The following is a 20,893-nucleotide window of genomic DNA, read 5'->3' on the forward strand; positions in this document are numbered from 1 at the left end:
TGCTCAGCTCCCCACACGCACCTAGCCCTGGTGCCAGGATGCTGGGTCAGGGACTGAGCTATAGAGCAATGCCAAGGGGAATGGACTCTAGCAGGGAACGGGCTGGCACACAGAGCGGAGCCCCCGCACAGCCGGCTGGGCCATGGGGAGGTAGCAGTTCTCTATCCAGCAGGGAGGCTGATGCTATCCTGCATATCAGCCACCCGTTGGGTCTCAGCCTGCCTGGATCCCCCAAGGCACCAATGTCTGCACAGGGCAGTGCCTTCACCCCCAGGCACTCACCTCTGCCCCTACGGTGCTTCCCGCCTCTTGGCTCGCTCCCCGCCTCCTCCTCGGAGTCCCACTCCTCAACTTTGTATTTCTTCTTCCACTTCTCATAGCTGGGGGCAGTGGGTTAAGGAAAGGCTGGGGGCTGGGAGGGTGCCCCGAGCCCTCCGCGACTTCTCCCCTCACCTTAATCCCAATCTCTTCTCCCCCCACCCCCCGGGCCATGCTTCCCTCCTTCAAGATCGCAGCCCCAAGACATCGCAAAGGAAGAGGGCCCTGCAGGCTGGGGCTGGCAGTTGCAGTGTTCTCCCCTGTGCCTGCTACCACTCTGTTTCTCTCTCGGCAGAAGACTTTCCTGGAAGGAAGCCCATGTCCCTAACTCCCCAGTTCATAAAATCCCCAACTGCAAAGCTCAGCAGGGCCACCACACCATCCCGCTACTGCAAACTGGAATTGCCTCTGCCCCTCCGCAGCAGCTACAGAAGCGCCCAGCCCCTTGCTGCTCCCTGCCACTCAGACACGCTTCCTCTGCAGTTGCCATGGTGCCCTGCAGTCAGGAAGTCCTGGGAGGGTAGAGAGCAAGAGCCCCTCAGGCATGGTTAGATACACGTCGCTCCCTGCCCTGTCTCTGCCCCTGCCCATCGGGAGTGCCCCCAGCCCATCCCCAGGCTCCCCAGTCTGGAAGGATACAGGTTGTTCTTGTAGGAGCCGTTGATGTACCTGCCACTCTCTGTGCAGATTTTCTTCTTGTCCTCTTGGCCAGTTTTCCCCACGAACCGCTTCTTCTTGCGGTCCCTGGAGGGGGGGTAGGGCAGGGGGGTGGAATGGCGTTGCAGGGGAAGAGAGAAATGGGGGCTCATCAACACCAAGCTGGCTTGGATCAGCCCCACCTGGAAGAATGAGCGCTCTCCCCTCAAGCCCCAGGGGCACAAGCAACGAAGCCCCAGCCCAGTTGGGTGGTGGAGAGAATCCCATCCTTAGGTGGCACCATAGCACTTCCCCCAGCACTCAACAGAGCAAGGAAGAGAGGGTGATAAGGCAAAATCCACCATTTGGTGCTGCCTGCTGGGGATCAAAGGGCCCCCGCCAGGTGGGGAGTGCCCTGTGTGAGGGGCAGCTGTCCCCATGGCCCTCCCCACAGCAGGAGCCTTTCCTCTCTGGACTGCTGCTGCCCCCTACAGGTCAGGCACTTACCACTTGAGCAGCTGCTTGGTCTTGCTCATGTTGTGGGTCTCGTCCCCCAGGAGGTCGAGCACGGCACCAGAAGCCTGCTGCTCAAACGCGCTGCCCTCCCCACCAATGCTCAGCCTGGACATGGGAAAAAGGAAGAGGTCAGAGGGGTTCGGGGAGCTGGGAGAAGCAGAGGATCCCGCCATTGGTCCATGTGACTCACCCCCGCTCGCTCTCTAAGTCCTTGGGCCGGTAGGGAATGTAGAACTCCTCGTCCCGCTGCACCTCATAACGCTGCTTCTTCCTGACGCCCTCTCCCACCTGGTGCTGCTTCCGTTTCCTGCCCACCACGGCGGAGAACACTTCCTGGGACACAGATCAGACAGGAGGACTAGGTGCACAGCCAACCCCCACCCTACTCTCCAGACAGGAACCGCTGAGCCAGCTGACTCAGCTGGTGCCTTGGCTACAGATGCCCACCCAACCCTCGCGCTGTGCAATGCTACCAATTGTGCAAACTGCTCCCTGCCCCCGGCACAATCACACCAGCCTCCCATCTCAACACACAGACCTGCAAACGTTACCGGGGCCATGACACTAGCCAGCCCTTTATGCCCCCAGCCATGGGCTGACACTACACAGTGCAGGGCTTGGGGCCAGCCAGGCGGGCTGCTTCCCAGGGTCCCCAGGCAGGCCCTGTAGTGGATGTGGTTGAGAAGCTGGCAATGCCCATGTCCTCATGGCACTGGCACCCTCCAAGTCCATACCTGGAGGTTTGCTTCCTCCTCCTCAGGGGCAGGGACTGCTGGGTCCTGACCTCCCAGCGCAGCCCCAGCCCGTCTCTCCTGCTGCCCCCTCTGGTACTTGTCGATGAGGCTGCGGTCGCGGCTCCGCTTGGCTCGCATCACATCACTGGCCAGGGTTTTGTTGGTGGCGTTGATCTCAAAGATGGTCTGGTGCGAGAGACGGAATCTGTGAGTGATGCTTACCCTGGGGGACCCCTCCCCCTCACTGGGGCAGGCGGAGCTGTCTGCTGGGCTGGGAGCTCAACCTGGCGCCTCTGGTCCCAGGGGTCTGGTGGCGCTGTTCACTCAGCTCCAGTAACATATCCAGGAAGCTGGCCCAGCAGCGGCCCAGCAACCCTGGTGCAGGCAGGGAGCATCTTCCCAGAGCCTGAGGAGCTGTAGTTGCAGCTGAGTCCCAGCTTCCTTGGTTCCCACCTTAAACTCCTGTGCAACTGCATCTCAGTGGAGGGGCAGCGATCCCTCAAGCACACTTCCTTGCACCACAGAGGTGCTGCGAGGGTTAATGCTACCCCTCCACCCACAGGGAGGAGCCTCATTCGCCGGGCTGCCACAGTGGATGGACAAGATTCATTTCAGTGGCACTCTGGCTGGGTCGCTGCACCTGGCAGCACGCCCAAGTCAAGGGCTCACAGAGGCCAGCCCCCTTGCTCTGACACAAGGCAATGCTGCTGGCAGCTTTGGAGTGAGCTCCCTTCCCCACCCGATAGGCAAGGGGCCTGGTGTCAGATCACGGCTCGTACTCACTGCTTTGGATCTGTAGGTTTTAATGTTGTCCACGAACTTCAGTCTCTCCAGCTCATCCTCCCCAAAGCAAGAACCTTTGAGCCAGGAGCCCAGAGCGGGAGGAAGGGACACAGACCAGTGAGTGCCTAATACATATCCAAGCTCCCAGCCCCAGCAGGAAAAGCAAACAGGGAACAGGCAGCGTTCTCTCAGCTGTTCCCGGTCCAATCTCCTGCAGCAGGGGGTGCTGGAGGCAATGCTGGACAAGCACTGGCTATGGGGAGAGCTCCCTGCTGCTCCAGCAGGAAGTGCAGTAGGGAGCAGTGCAGGAGCACTAGCTATAGGAGCAGCTCCTGCCCTAGCCTCACCCAATGGGCCCCCCTGCAGGAGCCCAGCGTGGGTGCAGCCTGCAGTTCCCGCCGTGCCAGGAGAGTGCAAACAGAGACAGGCACTCACTGAAGAGCGGGTGGATGCCCAGCAGGGAGAAGTCCAGCTCCTTCACCCTCTTGACAGATTCGGGCGAGGGGCCAGGCCGGGACTTCAGGTACTGCTTGTGTGCGTTCTCTGACACCCTGCGCAGGCTCTGCAGGTCCAGCGAGCTCTCGTGGTCAGTGAACAGCAGACACTCCTCATCGTCGATGACGCTCTGGGGGACTCTGCCAAACACCCCATCTCTGTCTGTAACGGGACAGAAGGGGTTCGGGTCCTGCAGCTTCTCCCCAGGGGTCCCATGCTTCAGCCCATCCCATGTGTCCACTTGGGATAGGGGAACAGAGATTGCACCCAGTTCAGGGACCTGGAGAGTAGCCTTTGTAGCAGCATTCTGCAAGGGCAGGGTGGGGCCCACTGGGACAAGGCACAGGCTAGAAAGGGTGGAGCAACTGGTAACTTTAAAGACATACACAGCTGATCTCTTCCCCACACCCTGCCACCACCCAGAGCATCCCCTGCTTATGGTCTCCAAGTCCCAGGCTTCCCACTCCAATGCTGTGCCAGTCCCACTATGCCTCTGAACAGCTATTCCAGAACAGAAACAAGCGTGAGCCCGGCTGGACTACAGTGTAGGACGTGGCCACTATGGTGTCCTGGAGACACAATGGGGTCCCTACGTGACCTCAGAGAGGACAGAGGGGATGGGGAAGGTCCAGTGGGATGAAGCTGTAGGGATTCACTGCATCATGCAGATGGGACCTTAACGGGGCCCCTAAGCCGAGACCTTGGGCCATGATATGTCAGCACTGCTAAGGGATGCAGAGAGCTAAGGCCTGGTAATAGTGCAAACAGGGCCGTGCTGTGCCAGGGTAGAGTATCTGCAGACAGGGCCTCTGGCAGCAAGAGTCACCCTCCCATCAGCACATCCTGCCATGCAGGGGAGCTCTGTGGTGCTGCCAGAGCTCCCCATCACACCTTTGTTAGCCAGCACAGACATCTGGGCCTGTAAGAGACAAGGGGCATGCCATCCCAGCCTGGGGAGCGAGACCCAGCCCTCCTGCGAGGCTGGCCGTATCATCACCGTAGCCACGGCGTGGCTCTCCCCACGCCAGGCCCAGCCCCAGCAGGAATGCCAAGTGAGAGCTCCCACCCCCAACTCCACATGGGGACAAGGGGCCAGTGCCCAGATGGACCTTACCTGAGGGTTTCTTGTGGGGGCTGGCGAGGGTGAGCGAGCGCCCCAGGAACAAGTGCAAGTCAAAGACATATGGGGTCTCATCCGATGCCACCAGGGAGTAGGCGATACCACTGCGGCCAGCGCGGGCCACACGGCCTGGGAGGCAAAGCAAGGCAGAATAGCTCTGGGTTAACTCTGTGGCTGCTGGCCCTGGCTCAGCCAGTGTGGAACCACTCTTAGGAACCACAGTCATGGACTTGGGTTTGGCTGATGTGCCGATTCTGGTCGGGGGCAGGAAAAGCTGCTAAGGGGACCGAGGCCAAGAAGCCAAGCTTGGCCCCCATGCTCAGTGGGGATCATCCTGTTCATCCGGGGAAGGGCTGGACAAGGGCACGGTGTTCTCACCCTCTCGTCCCCGCTGCAGATGGTGAATCTCAGCATGTACTCCGCTGCTCTCAAGGGATTTGGCAGCCGGTGCCCAAGCCACTAATGGGAATGGCCCCCAAACTGCACACGCCCTCCCACTGGGCCTGGCTTAGCTGGCTACCTGGGCCTTATCCCTCAGATTGAGATTTCAGACCTTCCTGTGCCCCTCCCTGAAATGCTACGTTCCCGCAGTGTCCCAGGCAGGGTCCAGCCCAGACAGCATTCAGTGGCAGGGAGTCCAGGCCGGGACAGGTGTTAATGACGCACCCTGCAGCAATGGCTGCCCAGCAGGGGCAGTGGGGAGGATATTTGGGGGTGGAGAGGCTTCCCTCCTCCATGGCATTTACCAGCCTGGAGGAGGTGTGACCAGGGTGGGAGGGAGCAGATCAGCTGAAGCAGGACAGGTGGGTGTGCCCTAGACCCAGCCCCACCCCGTGGCCCAGCCAGCCCCAGAGACTCACCGACACGGTGCAGGAACAGCTTGGGCTTCGCAGGGAAGCTGTAGTTGACGACATTGTCCAGCATGGGGATGTCGATGCCACGGGCAGCCACATCGGTAACAATCAGCACTGCACACTGGCCATGCACGAACTTGGCGATGTTGATTTTCCGTGCCGCCTGGTCCAGGGAGCTGTAGATATGGGTGCAGTTCACTCCCTGCGCTGTCAGCAACTGGAGGGAGGAGGAGGGTGGAGCACAGGTCAGTGCTCGGGCCCCCAGCAGGGGAGAACCACCCCAAATACCATGGGACCTCAACATAAGTCCAGCCACACCTCAGAGCAAAAGGGAGGAGAGATTCCATCCGGCAGCTTCAGGATAGGCTGCACCTCCCTCCCCTCGGCATCCCTGCTCCTACATGTACTAGGCTGGCCAAGCAACAGCATGCTAGACCTCTCCCCCGCCACCCTCCAAGAGAGTTGCAATGTCCATCGGCAATGCCCCTCCTCCTCCTGGCAGCCCAGCACCAGCCTCTGACACTCCCTTGCATTAGCAGGATGGCTCTGGTGACAGGGAGCTCCCTGGCATTTCCTGGACACAGGAGTCAGTCAGTGGAAGCTCAGGCAGGGGTCCTTCTTTGGAAGGAAACTTGGGCTCGACTCCAACCACACACCCAGAGAAGCAGACCCAGGTGATTAGCCCCCAGCTCTCCCCTGCTACCTGGTGCATGGCAGAAGTGCCCCCCAGCCCCCCAACCTTGCTGTATGCTGCTCAGGCACCAGTTCAGCCAGAGACCTGCAGCAGCCACAGAAGCAGAGTGCTCCTTCCCCCTCCTCCCTGCCTTGGGGAAGCAGCACCCCCAGCAGCTCCCCCTTCTCATCCAGGGTTTAGTGAGAGCTTCTGCCTTGGTCTTAGGACTGCATGTATCCCCACCCCTCTGCTACATCTCCCCTGGCTCCACCAGGCCTGGGCCCAGGCCCAGCGGCCTGCGCAGCACAACTCGTGCCAGGCCCATGGCGTGTTGGCTCCCAGACTTGCCTCCTTGAGGTACTCCGCATGGTGCTTGGTGGCCACGAAGACGACTGTCTGGTCCTGAGGCCTCACCACGCTCCTCAGCAGGTGCAGCAGCACGGCCGGCTTGTCATCTGCGCGCACGTGGAAGAAGGCCAGCTGCCAGCGGAGAGAGGGGTGAGGTGGGAAGCCCCTCCCTGCCCCCTCAATGGCCCCTCTGGAAGCTACACAAACCAGAGACGCTGGGGCTAACAGCACAGGCTGTGCTTTCTCATCGCTCTGACTGGGACAGGTGCTGTGAAGCGCCTAGCACCACGGTGTCCTGATCCACTACCGAGGCATCTAGAGGCTAACCAGTGAAACAACATAGCCCGGTGCTGCAGCCCATCACCCTCTGTTTGTCTGGCACCTCTGGCTGGGCAGCTCTTTGGCCCTGTCTGGAAAGCACCCAGCATGCTCTTGGGGCTAATGGGACGGGATGGAAGGTGTCCTCTGCCCTCCAATCTAAACTGGTTCCCTGGAGGCTTGGACCTGTCTATCTCACCTGGCCTCAGGTTCTACCCAAGTCTGCCTACAGGCGAGATCACAGCAGGTGCCAACACCAGCTAATGCTGTCAGGGCCACACTTAACTGAGGCTCCTGATGGGATCGGGCTCATGGTAGCACGTTGTCCACCCAAGCATCAGTTACTAGCCCCAGGAGGGGGCGCTGCACACTGCCTGCAGCTGTGAAATGCAGCAGTCCAGAGAAGGGCAGGCACATATGCACACTGGGGCCATACAACGCATACCGCTGGTCCTCCACCTCCTTCCCCAGTGCCAGCTGACAGCCGTGCTCTTTGGAGCTTGAGGGCTCTGCTGGGGTGAGCTCAGACAAACAGGTAGTTATTTGTATTGCACTACAGCCTAGGGACCCCAGACATGGGCCAGGGACCCATGGTGCTAGGTGCTGTACAGGCCCAGAACCAAGAGACAGTCCCAGTCTCCTCTACCCCAGCCCTCCCGAACTCAACAGCCTTGAAGACTCCAAGCGCATCTCACCTTGAGCTGCTCACTGAGCTTTGTCTCCACGTCCAACCGGATCAACACTGGCTCAGTGAGACCTGTGAATGAGGCAGGAGAACATGAGCCCAGGGCAAGGGGGATGGGGCGCCTGAATTCACAGTGGAAAAGAACAGGCCAAGGTAGCAAACTCACTGTTAGACACTTACAGCGAGGCAATCACAGCTTCTGAAAGGCATACTGGACACGCCCAGCAGGGGGTGCTGCAGGTCAGGAGGGGGATGTGCCAGCGGAGCCAAGAGGGAAGAATTGGAGCCCTGCCCACACCGTGCCATGCCCCAGCTTTAATTAGCTGCCTGCTTTCACAAGCACTAAAATTCATTTTGCAAGAGACAGGGGAAAGGTCCCCTGAACTGAAGAGGAAAGAAATAGGTGGGACAGAGGCAGTGTGGATGCCCCTGGCCTGGGGCAAAAGCAGGTGAGGAACCCTTCCTCTCCCACAAAAGGACAGGTCAGCACAGCTGAAACTACTCTTAGCTGACCTGCCATTCAGCCTGTTACCCCCTCTCCATCTAACCTCCCCCCAATCTCTCCTGTGTGGGGCTGGTTGGGGGATGTTCCTTACCGGCCCGAGCAAACTCCACGAGCAGTTTGGGGAGCGTGGCAGAGAAAAGCAGGGTCTGGCGGCTCTCTGGAAGCCGGGCAATGATCTCCTGCAGCTGCTCCGCAAACCCCATCTCAAAGAGCCTGAGGGGGGCAACACCACCAAGGTCAGCAGCCACATAGCCCAGCAAGCCACACCCACCCCCAGGGCCCTGTCATCCCACGCAGCACCCAGGAAAGCCGTGTGTGCATGGGGACTGCACATCCCCATGCACAGGGACACGCTGCTTCCTCCCAGGACGAGGCCTTAAATCCACACCCAGGAGCTCCTATCCCCGGACCCTAGAATCTCACATGCCAGCCCCAGCGCTGGCCCTGCAAGTGGAAGATCTAACCCAGCATCAGCCGACAAGAAAGGGCACCACTGCATCAGTTGGATGCTTTCCCAAGATCCTTGACCTGGTCTGTTTTCCCCCACTGGCCTAACATCTCACTCATCAGGCACTCGGAGCCTGCCATAGCTGTGTGCTCTCCCATCTGTGGCACTGGGAATCCACACTCCCACCTCTGCTCCTTTCTGACAGGTGTCCACAGGATGCAGCCACAGCACCAAAGCCCATCTCTTCCCTGGTAGTGCAGTTGTCACACTTGGCTGACGGAGGGTCTTACGGGGAGCCCCTAGGAACAGAGGGGCTGACAAATGCCCCAAGGTGAAATCTCAGCTACAGCAACATCATGAACTGACCTGTCAGCTTCGTCAAACACCACGTACTCCACACTGTGCAGCTTCAGGTTCATTTCCACAGCCACATGCATCAGACGCCCGGGGGTGCCAATAATTCTGGAATGACAGACACCAATGGGCAGCAGGCACCCAGCTGCCCACAACTCCATGCGAGGGCCAAGGTGCTACCCACATCCGGGCAGCCACCTGTCCTGGTGGAGAGAGATGGAGCTGTGAAAGTTGCAGCTCTCCGCTCTTGTAAAAAATAGGACAAGGCAGCTCTCCCCAACCAACCCCCTCCCATCCCACTTGCCTCTCCAGCCCAAATCTGCCAGGCCAAGAGGGACATTCAGATGCCTCCACTCCAGGAAGACCTGTCTCCAGTCTCCACTCTCCCCCCAGAAATACACATAAGAAGATGCTCTTAAGAGGCGCGGAGTAGCAGGCAGCCCCCACTGGATGCTATCTTGATGCTCACTGAAACACACAGAGGCTCTGGGTCCGACTCTGCTCAGCACACAGGGTTTACAGGTTGCGACTCCGTCAGCTTCAGTGGCTTCACTTCCCATTTACACCGTGAGTGCAGAATCAGACCCACTGCATGCAGCACCTGCGAGTCTGTTCTGCATGTGTGCAGTGCCCAGTGGATAGGGCTCTGCTATTTGACAAGAGCTCGTAAGTGCTACCAGAATACAAATATAGACTGGAGAACAAGTGTTAGTAATAATAATAGAGCTCAGATTTTCCTGTGATAGCTGATGGATTCCTTCACCGAGCAGTTGCTGAACCGACTAGAGGGGATGCCATTTTAGATTTGGTTTTGGTGAGTAGTGAGGACATCATAGAAGAAATGGTTGTAGGGGACAACCTTGGTTCAAGTGATAATGAGCTAAATGGAAGGATAAACAAAAATAGATCTGTGACTAGGGTTTTTGATTTTAAAAGGGCTAACTTTAAAAAAATTAAGGAAATTAGTTAGGGAAGTGGATTGGACTGAAGAACTTGTGGATCTAAAGGCGGAGGAGGCCTGGAATTACTTCAAGTCAAAGCTGCAGAAGCTATCCGAAGCCTGCATCCCAAGAAAGGGGAAAAAATTCATAGGCAGGAATTGTAGACCAAGCTGGATGAGCAAGCATCTCAGAGGAGGTGATTAAGAAAAAGCAGAAAGCCTACAAGGAGTGGAAGATGGGAGGGATTAGCAAGAAAAGCTACTCTTACTGAGGTCAGAAAATGTAGGGATAAAGTGGGAGAGGCCAAAAGCCAGGTAGAGTTGGACTTTGCAAAGGAAATTAAAACCAATAGTAAAAGGTTCTATAGCCATATAAATAAGAAGAAAACAAAGAAAGAAGTGGGACCGCTAAACACTGAGGACAGAGTGGAGGTTAAGGATAATCTAGGCACGGCCCAATATCTAAACAAATACTTTGCCTCAGTCTTTAATGAAGCTAATGAGCTTAGGGATAATGGTAGGATGACAAATGGGAATGAGGATATGGAGGTAGACATTACCACATCCGAGGTAGAAGCCAAACTCGAACAACTTAATGGGACTTAAATCGAGGGGCCCAAATAATCTTCATCCAAGAATATTAAAGGAACTGGCACATGAAATTGCAATCCCATTAGCAAGAATTTTTAATGAATCTGTAAACTCAGGGGTTGTACCCTATGACTGGAGAATTGCTAACATAGTCCCTATTTTTAAGAAAGGAAAAAAAAAAAAAAAAGTGATCTGGGTAACTACAGGCCTGTTCGTTTAACATCTGTAGTATGCAAGGTCTTGGAAAATTTTGAAGGAAAAAGTAGTTAAGGACATTGTGGTCAATGGTAATTGGGACAAAATACAACATGACTTTACAAAAGGTAGATCGTGCCAAACCAACCTGATCTCCTTCTTTGAGACGATAACAGATTTTTTAGACAAAGGAAACACAGTGGATCTAATTTACCTCGATTTCAGTACGGCGTTTGATACAGTTCCACATGGGGAATTATTAGCTAAATTGGAAAAGATGGGGGTCAATATGAAAACTGAAAGGTGGATAAGGAACTGGTTGAAGGGGAGACTACAACGGGTCACACTGAAAGGTGAACTGTCAGGCTGGAGGGAGGTTACAAGTGGAGTTCCTCAGGGATAGGTTTTGGGACCAATCTTATTTAATCTTTTTATTACTGACCTTGGCACAAAAAGCGGGAATGTGCTAATAAAGTTTGCGGATGACACAAAGCTGGGAGGTATTGCCAATACAGAGAAGGACGAGGATATCATACAGGAAGGTCTAGATGACCTTGTAAACCGGAATAATAGTAATAGGATGAAATTTAATAGTGTAAAGTGCAAGGTCATGCATTTATGGATTAACAACAAGAATTTCTGCTATAAACTGGGGACGCGTTACATGGAAGTAACAGAGAAGGAGAAGGACCTCGGAGTACTGGTTGATCACAGGATGACTATGAGCCGCCAATGTGATATGGCCATGAAAAAAGTTAATGTGGTCTTGAGATGCATCAGGCGAGCTACTTCCAGTAGAGATAAGGAGGTGTTAGTACCGTTATACAAGGCACTGGTGAGATGTCACCTGGAATACTGTGTGCAGTTCTGGTCTCCATGTTTAAGAAAGATGAATTCAAACTGGAACAGGTACAGAGAAGGGCTACTAGGATGATCTAGGGCATGGAAAACCTGTCTTATGAAAGGAGACTCAAAGAGCTTGGCTTGTTTAGCCTAACCAAAAGAAGCCTGAGGGGAGATATGATTGCTCTCTCTAAATATATCAGAGGGATAAATACCAGAGAGGGAGAGGAATTATTTAAATTCAGTACCAGTGTGGACACAAGAACAAATGAATATAAACTGGCCATCAGGAAATTTAGTCTTGAAATTAGACGAAGGTTTCTAACCATCAGAGGAGTGAAGTTCTGGAACAGCCTTCCAAGGGGAGCAGTGGGGGCAAAAGATATATCTGGCTTCAGAGCTAAGCTTGATAAGTTTATAGAGGGAATGGTATGATGGGATAGCCTAATTTTGGCAATTAATTGATCTTTGACTATTAGCAGTAAATATGCCCAATGGCCTGTGATGGGATGTTAGATGGGATGGGATCTGAGTTACTACAGAGAATTTTTTCCTGGGTGTCTGGCTGGTGAGTCTCGCCCACATGCTCAGGGTTTAGCTGATCGCCATATTTGGGGTCGGGAAGGAATTTTCCTCCAGGGAAGATTGGCAGAGGCCTTGGGGGTTTTTTGCCTTCCTCTGCAACAAGGGGCACGGGTCACTTGCTGGAGGAGTCTCTGCACCTTCAAGTCTTTAAACCGTGATTTGAGGACTTCAATAGCTCAGACATAGGCTAGGGGTTTATTACAGGAGTGGATGGGTGAGATTCTGTAGCCTGTGTTGTGCAGGAGGTCAGACTAGACTATCATAATGGTCCCTTCTGACCTTAAAGTCTATGATTCTATGAAATAATACAGGTGAAACTATGCTGCCTGGGGGGTGGGAAAGGAAAGTCATGACAGCCTAACCCAACTCTCCCAATCACAGATACTCCAGATCAGTTACAGAAAAGAACAAGGTAGCAGGGCAGTCCTAGAGGATGGATTGTGTGGGATGCGCCTTGGGTCTCAGTGCTCCAAAGAAAGAGGAAAAAACCCACCCACAAGCCCCATCCCCATGCTGTGACTCTTCCCTCCCCCCCCAATCCACAGTTGGAGAACACAGTCGCTGCCCCTCAGCATTAAGACTCACATATCAGGGTTCTCATGCAGAGCTGCAAATTGGTCTTCCATCCTAGGAGAGAAAGAGAATCGGAGGTGCTGGTAATAATGACCAGCAGGGGGAGCCATAACACAGCCCTACTGACAAGGGACTCCACCCAGCCCAGCAGCAAGCTCCAAGGTAGATCACTGAGCCGCCTGCACTTTGCCAAGCACCTCATGCCCTCAACCTGCTTTCTGCAAAAGCAGCTGAGACGGAGCATGCTGATCCTTGAGCCCGGCTTCCCAGGGATTGTTCTAAAGGAACAGGTTGGCCAGAGAGCAGCAAGCTGCCCAATGATCTGCACCATGCTTCTGAAATCCTTCCTCAGACTGCCGCACGCGCACGTCTCAGCAACCGCCCGCCACACGTCTCGGTAACCGCCCGATACGCACCAGCCCGCCTTGCACGCACAAATACAAGTAGCTGGGCCCAAAGCTGGGACTAGGTCCCAATGCTGAAAGGAGCCAATATGCTTTTTTAAAAAGTCACTGAAAATTAACAGAACCCCTTGAAGGGCCCAGACTCAGTCCCAGCAATCCCGCTTAGACCCAGCTGTGATGTTTCTACCCATTGCAGTGTCACTGAGCCAGGTCAATATTTCATCTGGGCATTGAGCTAGCCAATATTTCACAAGTTTCTACTGTAATTGACTCATTCTAGGGAAAAATACATTTGACAAAACGTTCACAAGGGTTTTCAATCTGCTGCAGCCGCTGGCGCTTTAGGGGTAGACTGCAACTGGCTTACCTCTCTCCTCCCAGAATCAACGCAGTCTTCAGGCCTGTGAACTTGCCCAGCTGCAGAACCAAAAACACCGCATCTATTGTCAATCTTAATCTTGCCTCCAGCTCCCCACTCCCCTTATTCCCAATCATGGGACTCTTCACCTCAACTGCCAGGGCTAACCCAGCCCAAGAGGCCTGGGATGAACACACTGAAGTTGCTAAGACTTTGGATCAGGCTGCTTCTCCCTTTGTACAACCAGCCTCCGTCTTTAACCCCACAATACCACCAATGTGGGGGGGCTCTCCATGGGAGCAGCAGAGGCCCATATAGCAACCCCAGCCATCAGCACTCAAAAGACAGAGTGCCGTGGCTGTTGATACTCATTTATCCTGCAGGATTATGGAAAATACCCATTCACAGATCACAGCTCTGTCTGAAGGCTGTCAGCTAAACCACAGGAGTGTAGCCAGACTGGATCACACCCAAGGTCCATCTGCTTTTTGTCTAGTCCAGGGGAGGGCAAACTATGGCCCATGGGCCAGATCCAGCCCATCAGGGCTTTCAATCCAGCCTGTGGAAGCGCTCCCGGAAGCGGCCGGCACCCCAACCCCTTGCCCTGAGCCCCTTCCTGCACACCACATCCCCTCCCACATCCAACCCCCTGCCCCAGCCCTACATACAATTTCCCAACCCAGATGTGGCCCTTGGGCCAAAAGTTTGCCCACCCTAGTCTAGTCTCTTGCCAGGACCAAATATTTCAAAGGTAGGTGCAAAGAACCCCCTAGTGGACAAGTATGGAATAACCTGCCTACAGGCACATCATCTGCCTAACCCCAGCCAGTTGGCTTATGCCATGAAGCCTGATGATCTCACCCTTATTTTTTATCATTTCTAGTTCTATTCTGATTCTTATTCTGTGCCCATCACTGTGGTATCCATGGATGTTCTCATAATCCACAAATATCCACATCTTTTTGAAACCCTGCTACATTCTTAGCTTCAATGATACCTTGTGGCAATGATTTCCATAGGTTAGTTATGTTATGCAAGAAACTGTCCCGAAGCAATTACTGCACTATATTGCCTCTCCATATCACCACAAGCTCCATGCACCATGCTCTCAAGTCACATTTTTGAGAGAGCTCCAAGCTACTCCAGTCCCAGTGGCTCCTAGATCAGTTGATGCTGCTTCCTCCACTCCCTACCTCCTTTGTGAATTTCATAGTCTGCAAGGCAAGCTCGCGGGTTGGCGAGAGGATGAGGGCTCGTGCTCCCGTCTGGGCACTGTGCGCCTTCAGCTTCTCAAACATGGGGATGAGGAAACAAGCCGTCTTCCCACTGCCAGTCCTTGCCATGGCCACCATGTCTTTCCCATCCAGGATCACAGGGATAGTCTGCAAGACAAGAACAGATGCTGCTCCAATCCAGCTGGAGAATTCTTACCCTGTGCCAATCACTGGGGTATCCATGGATGTTCTCATAATTCACATAAATATCCACATCTTTTGGAAACCCTGCTAAATTCTTAGCTTAAATTACATATTGTGGCAATGAGTTCCACAGGAAGGTTACAGGGGTGTTGGACAACCTCTGCTAACACTTGATCTAGTGGAATCCATATACCAGACGTGGCTAAGGCTCGCCAACACAGTGAGATTCACCTCCCACCTCAACCGCACAAAGCACTGCAGAATTACCTACGGAACCCCCCCATGACCTTTAACAAACATACACCCCATAAAAATTACACTGGAGCAATGAGAGCCTATCCATTACCCTTCGCTGGATTGGCGTAGGCACTTTGTAGCCTTTCTTCATGACCCCTTTGAATACAGGATAACTCAAGCCTACAAGAGAAGACAAATATGATCTCACTATTAAATGGCCCTTGGATAACAAGGGTGGAGTGTTGCCAAATATTTTATTGCAAGTCTCACAATATTATTGTTTTTTACTTAAAATCCCAGCTTCCGGAGTCATGTGATTGGAGAATAACCTCAGCTTTCATTAAAAAAGTTTATTGCCCTAATAGTTGCAGATAAAAAGCTCAAAAATGTGACTTAGAGGTTCAAATTCCAGAAGGCAAATAAAAAGACCCCCAATTTTGATCTAAGCATGGGCCTCAATGCATGCTGGTACATGTGATTTCTTCTGAATACACCTGCAATCTGCTCCTCTGCCTGGTACGCAGGCTTTGACCAGTGGCTGAGGTGGCCCTGAGTCGAGCTAAGTTTGAGCACCCCATGTTAATCAAAATGTAATTTCTGCCCTCAGATTTATGACCATCCATTTCACTCACCCATAGACTGGAAGCCCCCAGATTTCTTCTTCTTTTTGTTCTGTGCTCGTACCATCTCTCTCGTGTCTGGCTCCACATCAGAGGAGTAATCAGGCGTTGGAAAGGCTGGTAAGATCTTACTGGATGCCTGTTGATGACAGGGAAAGGGAACACATGCAAAAGGCAATGTTATTTCAGGTCACAATAGATGGAAGAGGGCTCTTAGATCATCCAGCCCAATCAGAATGGGAGTGGTCCTTACAGCCTATTTTCCCTTATCTGTCCAGTTTTATTTTAGAACTCCCGAGAGCAGTGGTTTTCAAACTTTTTTTCTGGAGACCCAATTGAAGAAAATTATTGATGCCCACGACACAACTGAGCTGGGGATGAGGGGTTTGGGGTGTGGGAGGGGGCTCAGGGCTGGGGGTGCAGGCTCGGGGGGGGGGGATGAGGGGCTTGGGGTGCGGGAGGGGGTTTGGGCTGGGGGTGCAGGCTCGGGGGGGACAGGGATGAGGGGTTTGGGGTGCAGGAAGGGGCTCGGGCAGCAGGGATGAGAGGTTTGGGGTGCAGGCAGGGGCTCGGGCGCAGGCTCGGGGGGCAGGGATGAGGGGTTTGGGGTGCAGGCAGGGGCTCGGGCGCAGGCTCGGGGGGCAGGGATGAGAGGTTTGGGGTGGAGGCTCGGGAGGGCAGGGATGGGGGGTTGGGGTGTGGGAGGGGGCTCTGGGCTAGGGCGCAGGCTCGGGGGGCAGGGATGAAGGATTTGGGGCACAGGCTTGGGGGGCTCTGGGTTTAGGGCGCAGGCTCAGGGGGGGCAGGGATGAGGGGTTTGGGGGGCGGGGGCGGCTCTGGGCTGGGGGCGCGGGGATGAGCGGTGGTTTGGGGGGCGGGGTTGGGGGGGCTCTGGGCTGGGGCGCAGGCTCGGGGGGGCAGGGATGAGGGGTTTGGGGTGTGGGAGGGGGCTCTGGGCTGGGGCGCAGGCTCGGGGGGGCAGGGATGAGGGGTTTGGGGAGCAGGCTCAGGGGGGCAGGGATGAGGGGCTTGGGGTACGGGAGGAGGCGGGTAAAGGGGTTGGGTGGCAGGCTCGGAGGGGCGGGGATGAGGGATTTGGGGCGTGGGGAGGTGGGGATGAGCGGTTTGGGGCGTGGGGGGGCTCTGGGTTGGGGGGCAGGCTCGGGATGGGCGGGGATGAGCGGTTTGGAGGGCGGGATTGGGGGGGGCTCTGGGGCTGGGGGCGCAGGGGGGTGGGCAGGAAGGGTTTGGCGGGCAGGGGTGAGGGGGGCTCTGGGCTGGGGCGCGGAGATGAGGGGTTTGGGGGGCGGGGATGGGGGGGCTCTGGGCTGGGGCACAGGGATGAGCGGTTTCGGGGGCGGGGATGGGAGGGCTCTGGGCTGGGGGCGCAGGGGGGCGGGCAGGAAGGGTTTGGCGGGCAGGGGTGAGGGGGGCTCTGGGCCGGGGGCGCGGGGATGAGGGGTGAGGGGGGCGGGGATGGGGGGGCTCTGGGCTGGGGGCGCAGGGGGGTGGGCAGGAAGGGTTTGGCGGGCAGGGGTGAGGGGGGCTCTGGGCCGGGGGCGCGGGGATGAGGGGTTTGGGGGGCGGGGATGAGGGGGCTCTGGGATGGGGGGCGGGGATGAGCGGTTTGGGGGGCGAGGATGAGGGGGCTCTGGGCTGGGGCGCGGGGATGAGGGGGCTCTGGGCTGGGGCGCGGGGATGAGCGGTTTGGGGGGCGGGGATGAGGGGGCTCTGGGCTGGGGGGCAGGGATGAGCGGTTTGGGGGGCGGGGAAGGGGGGGCTCTGGGCTGGGGGCGCAAGGGGGCGGGCAGGAAGGGTTTGGCGGGCAGGGGTGAGGGGGGCTCTGGGCCGGGGGCGTGGGGATGAGGGGATTGGGGGGCGGGGATGAGGGGTTTCGGGGGCGGGGATGAGGGGGCTCTGGGCTGGGGCGCGGGGATGAGCAGTTTGGGGGGCAGGGATGAGGGGGCTCCGGGCTGGGGGGCGGTGATGGGGGGCTCTGGGCTGGGGAGCGGGGATGAGGGGTTTGGGGGGCAGGGATGAGGGGGCTCTGGGCTGGGGGGCGCGGATGAGGGATTTGGGGGGCGGGGATGGGGGGGCTCTGGGCTGGGGCGCGGGGATGAGCGGTTTGGGGGGCAGGGATGAGGGGGCTCTGGGCTGGGGCGCGGGGATGAGCGGTTTGGGGGGCTCTGGGCTGGGGGGGCTCTGGTCTGGGGGGCGGGGATGAGCGGTTCGGGGGGGCGGGGATGGGGGGGCTCTGGGCTGGGGGGCGGAGATGAGCGGTTTGGGGGGCGGGGATGAGGGGGCTCTGGGCTGGGGCGCGGGGATGAGCGGTTTGGGGGGCGGGGATGAGGGGGCTCTGGGCTGGGGATGAGCGGTTTGGGGGGCGGGGATGGGGGGGCTCTGGGCTGGGGCGCGGGGATGAGCGGTTTGGGGGGCGGGGATGAGCGGGCTCTGGGCTGGGGCGCGGGGATGAGCGGTTTGGTGGGCGGGGATGGGGGGGCTCTGGGCTGGGGCGCGGGGATGAGCGGTTTGGGGGGCGGGGATGGGGGGGCTCTGGGCTGGGGGGCGGGGATGAGCGGTTTGGGGGGCGGGGTTGGGGGGGCTCTGGGCTGGGGCGCGGGGATGAGCGGGCTCTGGGCTGGGGCGCGGGGATGAGCGGTTTGGGGGGCGGGGATGGGGGGGATCTGGGCTGGGGTGCGGGGATGAGCAGTTTGGGGGGCTCTGGGCTGGGGGGGCTCTGGGCTGGGGGCGGGGATGAGCGGTTTGGGGGGCGGGGATGGGGGGGATCTGGGCTGGGGGGCGGGGATGAGCGGTTTGGGGGGCGGGGATGAGGGGGCTCTGGGCTGGGGCGCGGGGATGAGCGGTTTGGCGGGTAGGGGTGAGGGGGGCTCTGGGCTGGGGCGCGGGGATGAGCGGTTTGGGGCGCGGGGATGAGGGGGCTCCGGGCCGGAGGCGCGGGGGGGCGGGGATGAGGGGTTTGGGGGGCGGGGATGGGGGGGCTCTGGGCTGGGGGGCGGGGATGAGCGGGCTCTGGGCTGGGGGGCGGGGATGAGCGGTTTGGGGGGCGGGGATGAGGGGGCTCTGGGCCGGGGGCGCGGGGATGAGCGGTTTGGCGGGCAGGGGTGAGGGGGGCTCTGGGCTGGGGCGCGGGGATGAGCGGTTTGGGGGGCGGGGATGAGGGGGCTCTGGGCTGGGGGGCGGGGATGAGCGGTTTGGGGGGCGGGGATGGGGGGGCGGGGATGAGGGGTTTGGGGGGCAGGGATGAGCGGGGCTCTGGGCTGGGGCGCGGGGATGAGCGGGCTCTGGGCTGGGGCGCGGGGATGAGCGGTTTTGGGGGGCGGGGATGGGGGGGCTCTGGGCTGGGGCGCGGGGATGAGCGGTTTGGGGCGCGGGGATGAGGGGGCTCCGGGCCGGAGGCGCGGGGGGGCGGGGATGAGGGGTTTGAGGGGCGGGGATGGGGGGGCTCTGGGCTGGGGCGCGGGGATGAGCGGGCTCTGGGCTGGGGCGCGGGGATGAGCGGATTGGGGGGCGGGGATGAGGGGGCTCTGGGCCGGGGGCGCGGGGATGAGCGGTTTGGCGGGCAGGGGTGAGGGGGGCTCTGGGCTGGGGCGCGGGGATGAGCGGTTTGGGGGGCGGGGATGGGGGGGCTCTGGGCCGGGGGCACGGGGATGAGCGGTTTGGGGGGCGGGGATGAGGGGGCTCTGGGCTGGGGGGCGGGGATGAGCGGCTTGGGGGGCGGGGTTGGGGGGGCGGGGATGAGGGGTTTGAGGGGCAGGGATGGGGGGCTCTGGGCTGGGGCGCGGGGATGAGCGGTTTGGGGGGCAGGGATGGGGGGGCTCTGGGCTGGGGCGCGGGGATGAGCGGTTTGGGGGGCGGGGATGGGGGGCTCTGGGCTGGGGCGCGGGGGTGAGCGGTTTGGGGGGCTCTGGGCTGGGGGGGCTCTGGGCTGGGGGGCGGGGATGAGCGATTTGGGGGGCGGGGATGGGGGGCTCTGGGCTGGGGGGCGGGGATGAGTGGTTTGGGGGGCGGGGATGAGGGAGCTCTGGGCTGGGGATGAGCGGTTTGGGGGGCGGGGATGGGGGGGCTCTGGGCTGGGGCGCGGGGATGAGCGGTTTGGGGGGCGGGGATGAGCGGGCTCTGGGCTGGGGCGCGGGGATGAGCGGTTTGGGGGGCGGGGATGGGGGGGCTCTGGGCTGGGGCGCGGGGATGAGCGGCTGGGGGGGCTCTGGGCTGGGGGGGGGGAAGAGCAGTTTGGGGGGCGGGGATGGGGGGGCTCTGGGCTGGGGGGCGGGGATGAGCGGTTTGGGGGGCGGGGATGAGGGGGCTCTGGGCTGGGGCGCGGGGATGAGCGGGCTCTGGGCTGGGGCGCGGGGATGAGCGGTTTGGGGGGCGGGGATGGGGGGCCGGGGATGAGGGGTTTGAGGGGCGGGGATGGGGGGGCTCTGGGCTGGGGCGCGGGGATGAGGGGGCTCTGGGCTGGGGCGCGGGGATGAGGGGTTTGGGGGGCGGGGATGAGGGGGCTCTGGGCTGGGGGGCAGGGATGAGCGGTTTGGGGGGGGGGAAGGGGGGGCTCTGGGCTGGGGGCGCAAGGGGCGGGCAGGAAGGGTTTGGCGGGCAGGGGTGAGGGGGCTCTGGGCCGGGGGCGTGGGGATGAGGGGATTGGGAGGCGGGGATGAGGGGTTTGGGGGGCGGGGATGAGGGGGCTCTGGGCTGGGGCGCGGGGATGAGCAGTTTGGGGGGCGGGGATGGGGGGGCGGGGATGAGGGGTTTGAGGGGCGGGGATGGGGGGGCTCTGGGCTGGGGGGCGGGGATGAGCGGTTTGGGGGGCGAGGATGAGGGGGCTCTGGGCTGGGGCGCGGGGATGAGCGGTTTGGGGGGCGGGGATGAGCGGGCTCTGGGCTGGGGCGCGGGGATGAGGGGTTTGGGGGCGGGGATGAGGGGGCTCTGGGCTGGGGGGCGGGGATGAGGGGTTTGGGGCGCGGGGATGAGGGGGCTCTGGGCTGGGGCGCGGGGATGAGCGGTTTGGGGGGCGGGGATGGGGGGCGGGGATGAGGGGTTTGAGGGGCGGGGATGGGGAGGCTCTGGGCTGGGGGGCGGGGATGAGCGGTTTGGGGGGCGAGGATGAGGGGGCTCTGGGCTGGGGCGTGGGGATGAGCGGTTTGGGGGGCGGGGATGGGGGGGCGGGGATGAGGGTTTGGGGGGCGGGGATGAGGGGGCTCTGGGCTGGGGGGCGGGGATGAGGGGTTTGGGGGGCGGGGATGAGCGGGCTCCGGGCCGGAGGCGCGGGGATGAGGGGGCTCTGGGCTGGGGCGCGGGGATGAGCGGTTTGGCGGGCAGGGGTG

General features: G+C 59.2%; 1 protein-coding gene across 1 annotated transcript in view; it reads right to left on the reverse strand.

Moving 5' to 3' along the window:
• Window positions 1–20,893, reverse strand: part of DDX54 (DEAD-box helicase 54) — a 32,464-nt gene that overhangs the window by 2,702 nt on the left and 8,869 nt on the right. Inside the window, exons 2-19 of the mRNA XM_074973063.1 lie at window positions 15,564–15,690; window positions 15,041–15,111; window positions 14,470–14,658; window positions 13,286–13,335; window positions 12,527–12,568; window positions 8,800–8,895; window positions 8,077–8,198; window positions 7,491–7,552; window positions 6,478–6,609; window positions 5,463–5,673; window positions 4,597–4,731; window positions 3,423–3,644; window positions 2,988–3,061; window positions 2,205–2,390; window positions 1,661–1,803; window positions 1,462–1,575; window positions 958–1,062; window positions 283–380 (exon numbers count right to left, since the gene is read on the reverse strand). Coding sequence (XP_074829164.1) covers window positions 283–380; window positions 958–1,062; window positions 1,462–1,575; window positions 1,661–1,803; window positions 2,205–2,390; window positions 2,988–3,061; window positions 3,423–3,644; window positions 4,597–4,731; window positions 5,463–5,673; window positions 6,478–6,609; window positions 7,491–7,552; window positions 8,077–8,198; window positions 8,800–8,895; window positions 12,527–12,568; window positions 13,286–13,335; window positions 14,470–14,658; window positions 15,041–15,111; window positions 15,564–15,690 — 2,179 coding nt within the window. The remainder of the gene's footprint in view (window positions 1–282; window positions 381–957; window positions 1,063–1,461; window positions 1,576–1,660; window positions 1,804–2,204; window positions 2,391–2,987; window positions 3,062–3,422; window positions 3,645–4,596; window positions 4,732–5,462; window positions 5,674–6,477; window positions 6,610–7,490; window positions 7,553–8,076; window positions 8,199–8,799; window positions 8,896–12,526; window positions 12,569–13,285; window positions 13,336–14,469; window positions 14,659–15,040; window positions 15,112–15,563; window positions 15,691–20,893) is intronic.

Source organism: Natator depressus, chromosome 15 (assembly GCF_965152275.1).
Source record: "Natator depressus isolate rNatDep1 chromosome 15, rNatDep2.hap1, whole genome shotgun sequence".
In the NCBI taxonomy this organism is placed as follows: domain Eukaryota; kingdom Metazoa; phylum Chordata; order Testudines; family Cheloniidae; genus Natator; species Natator depressus.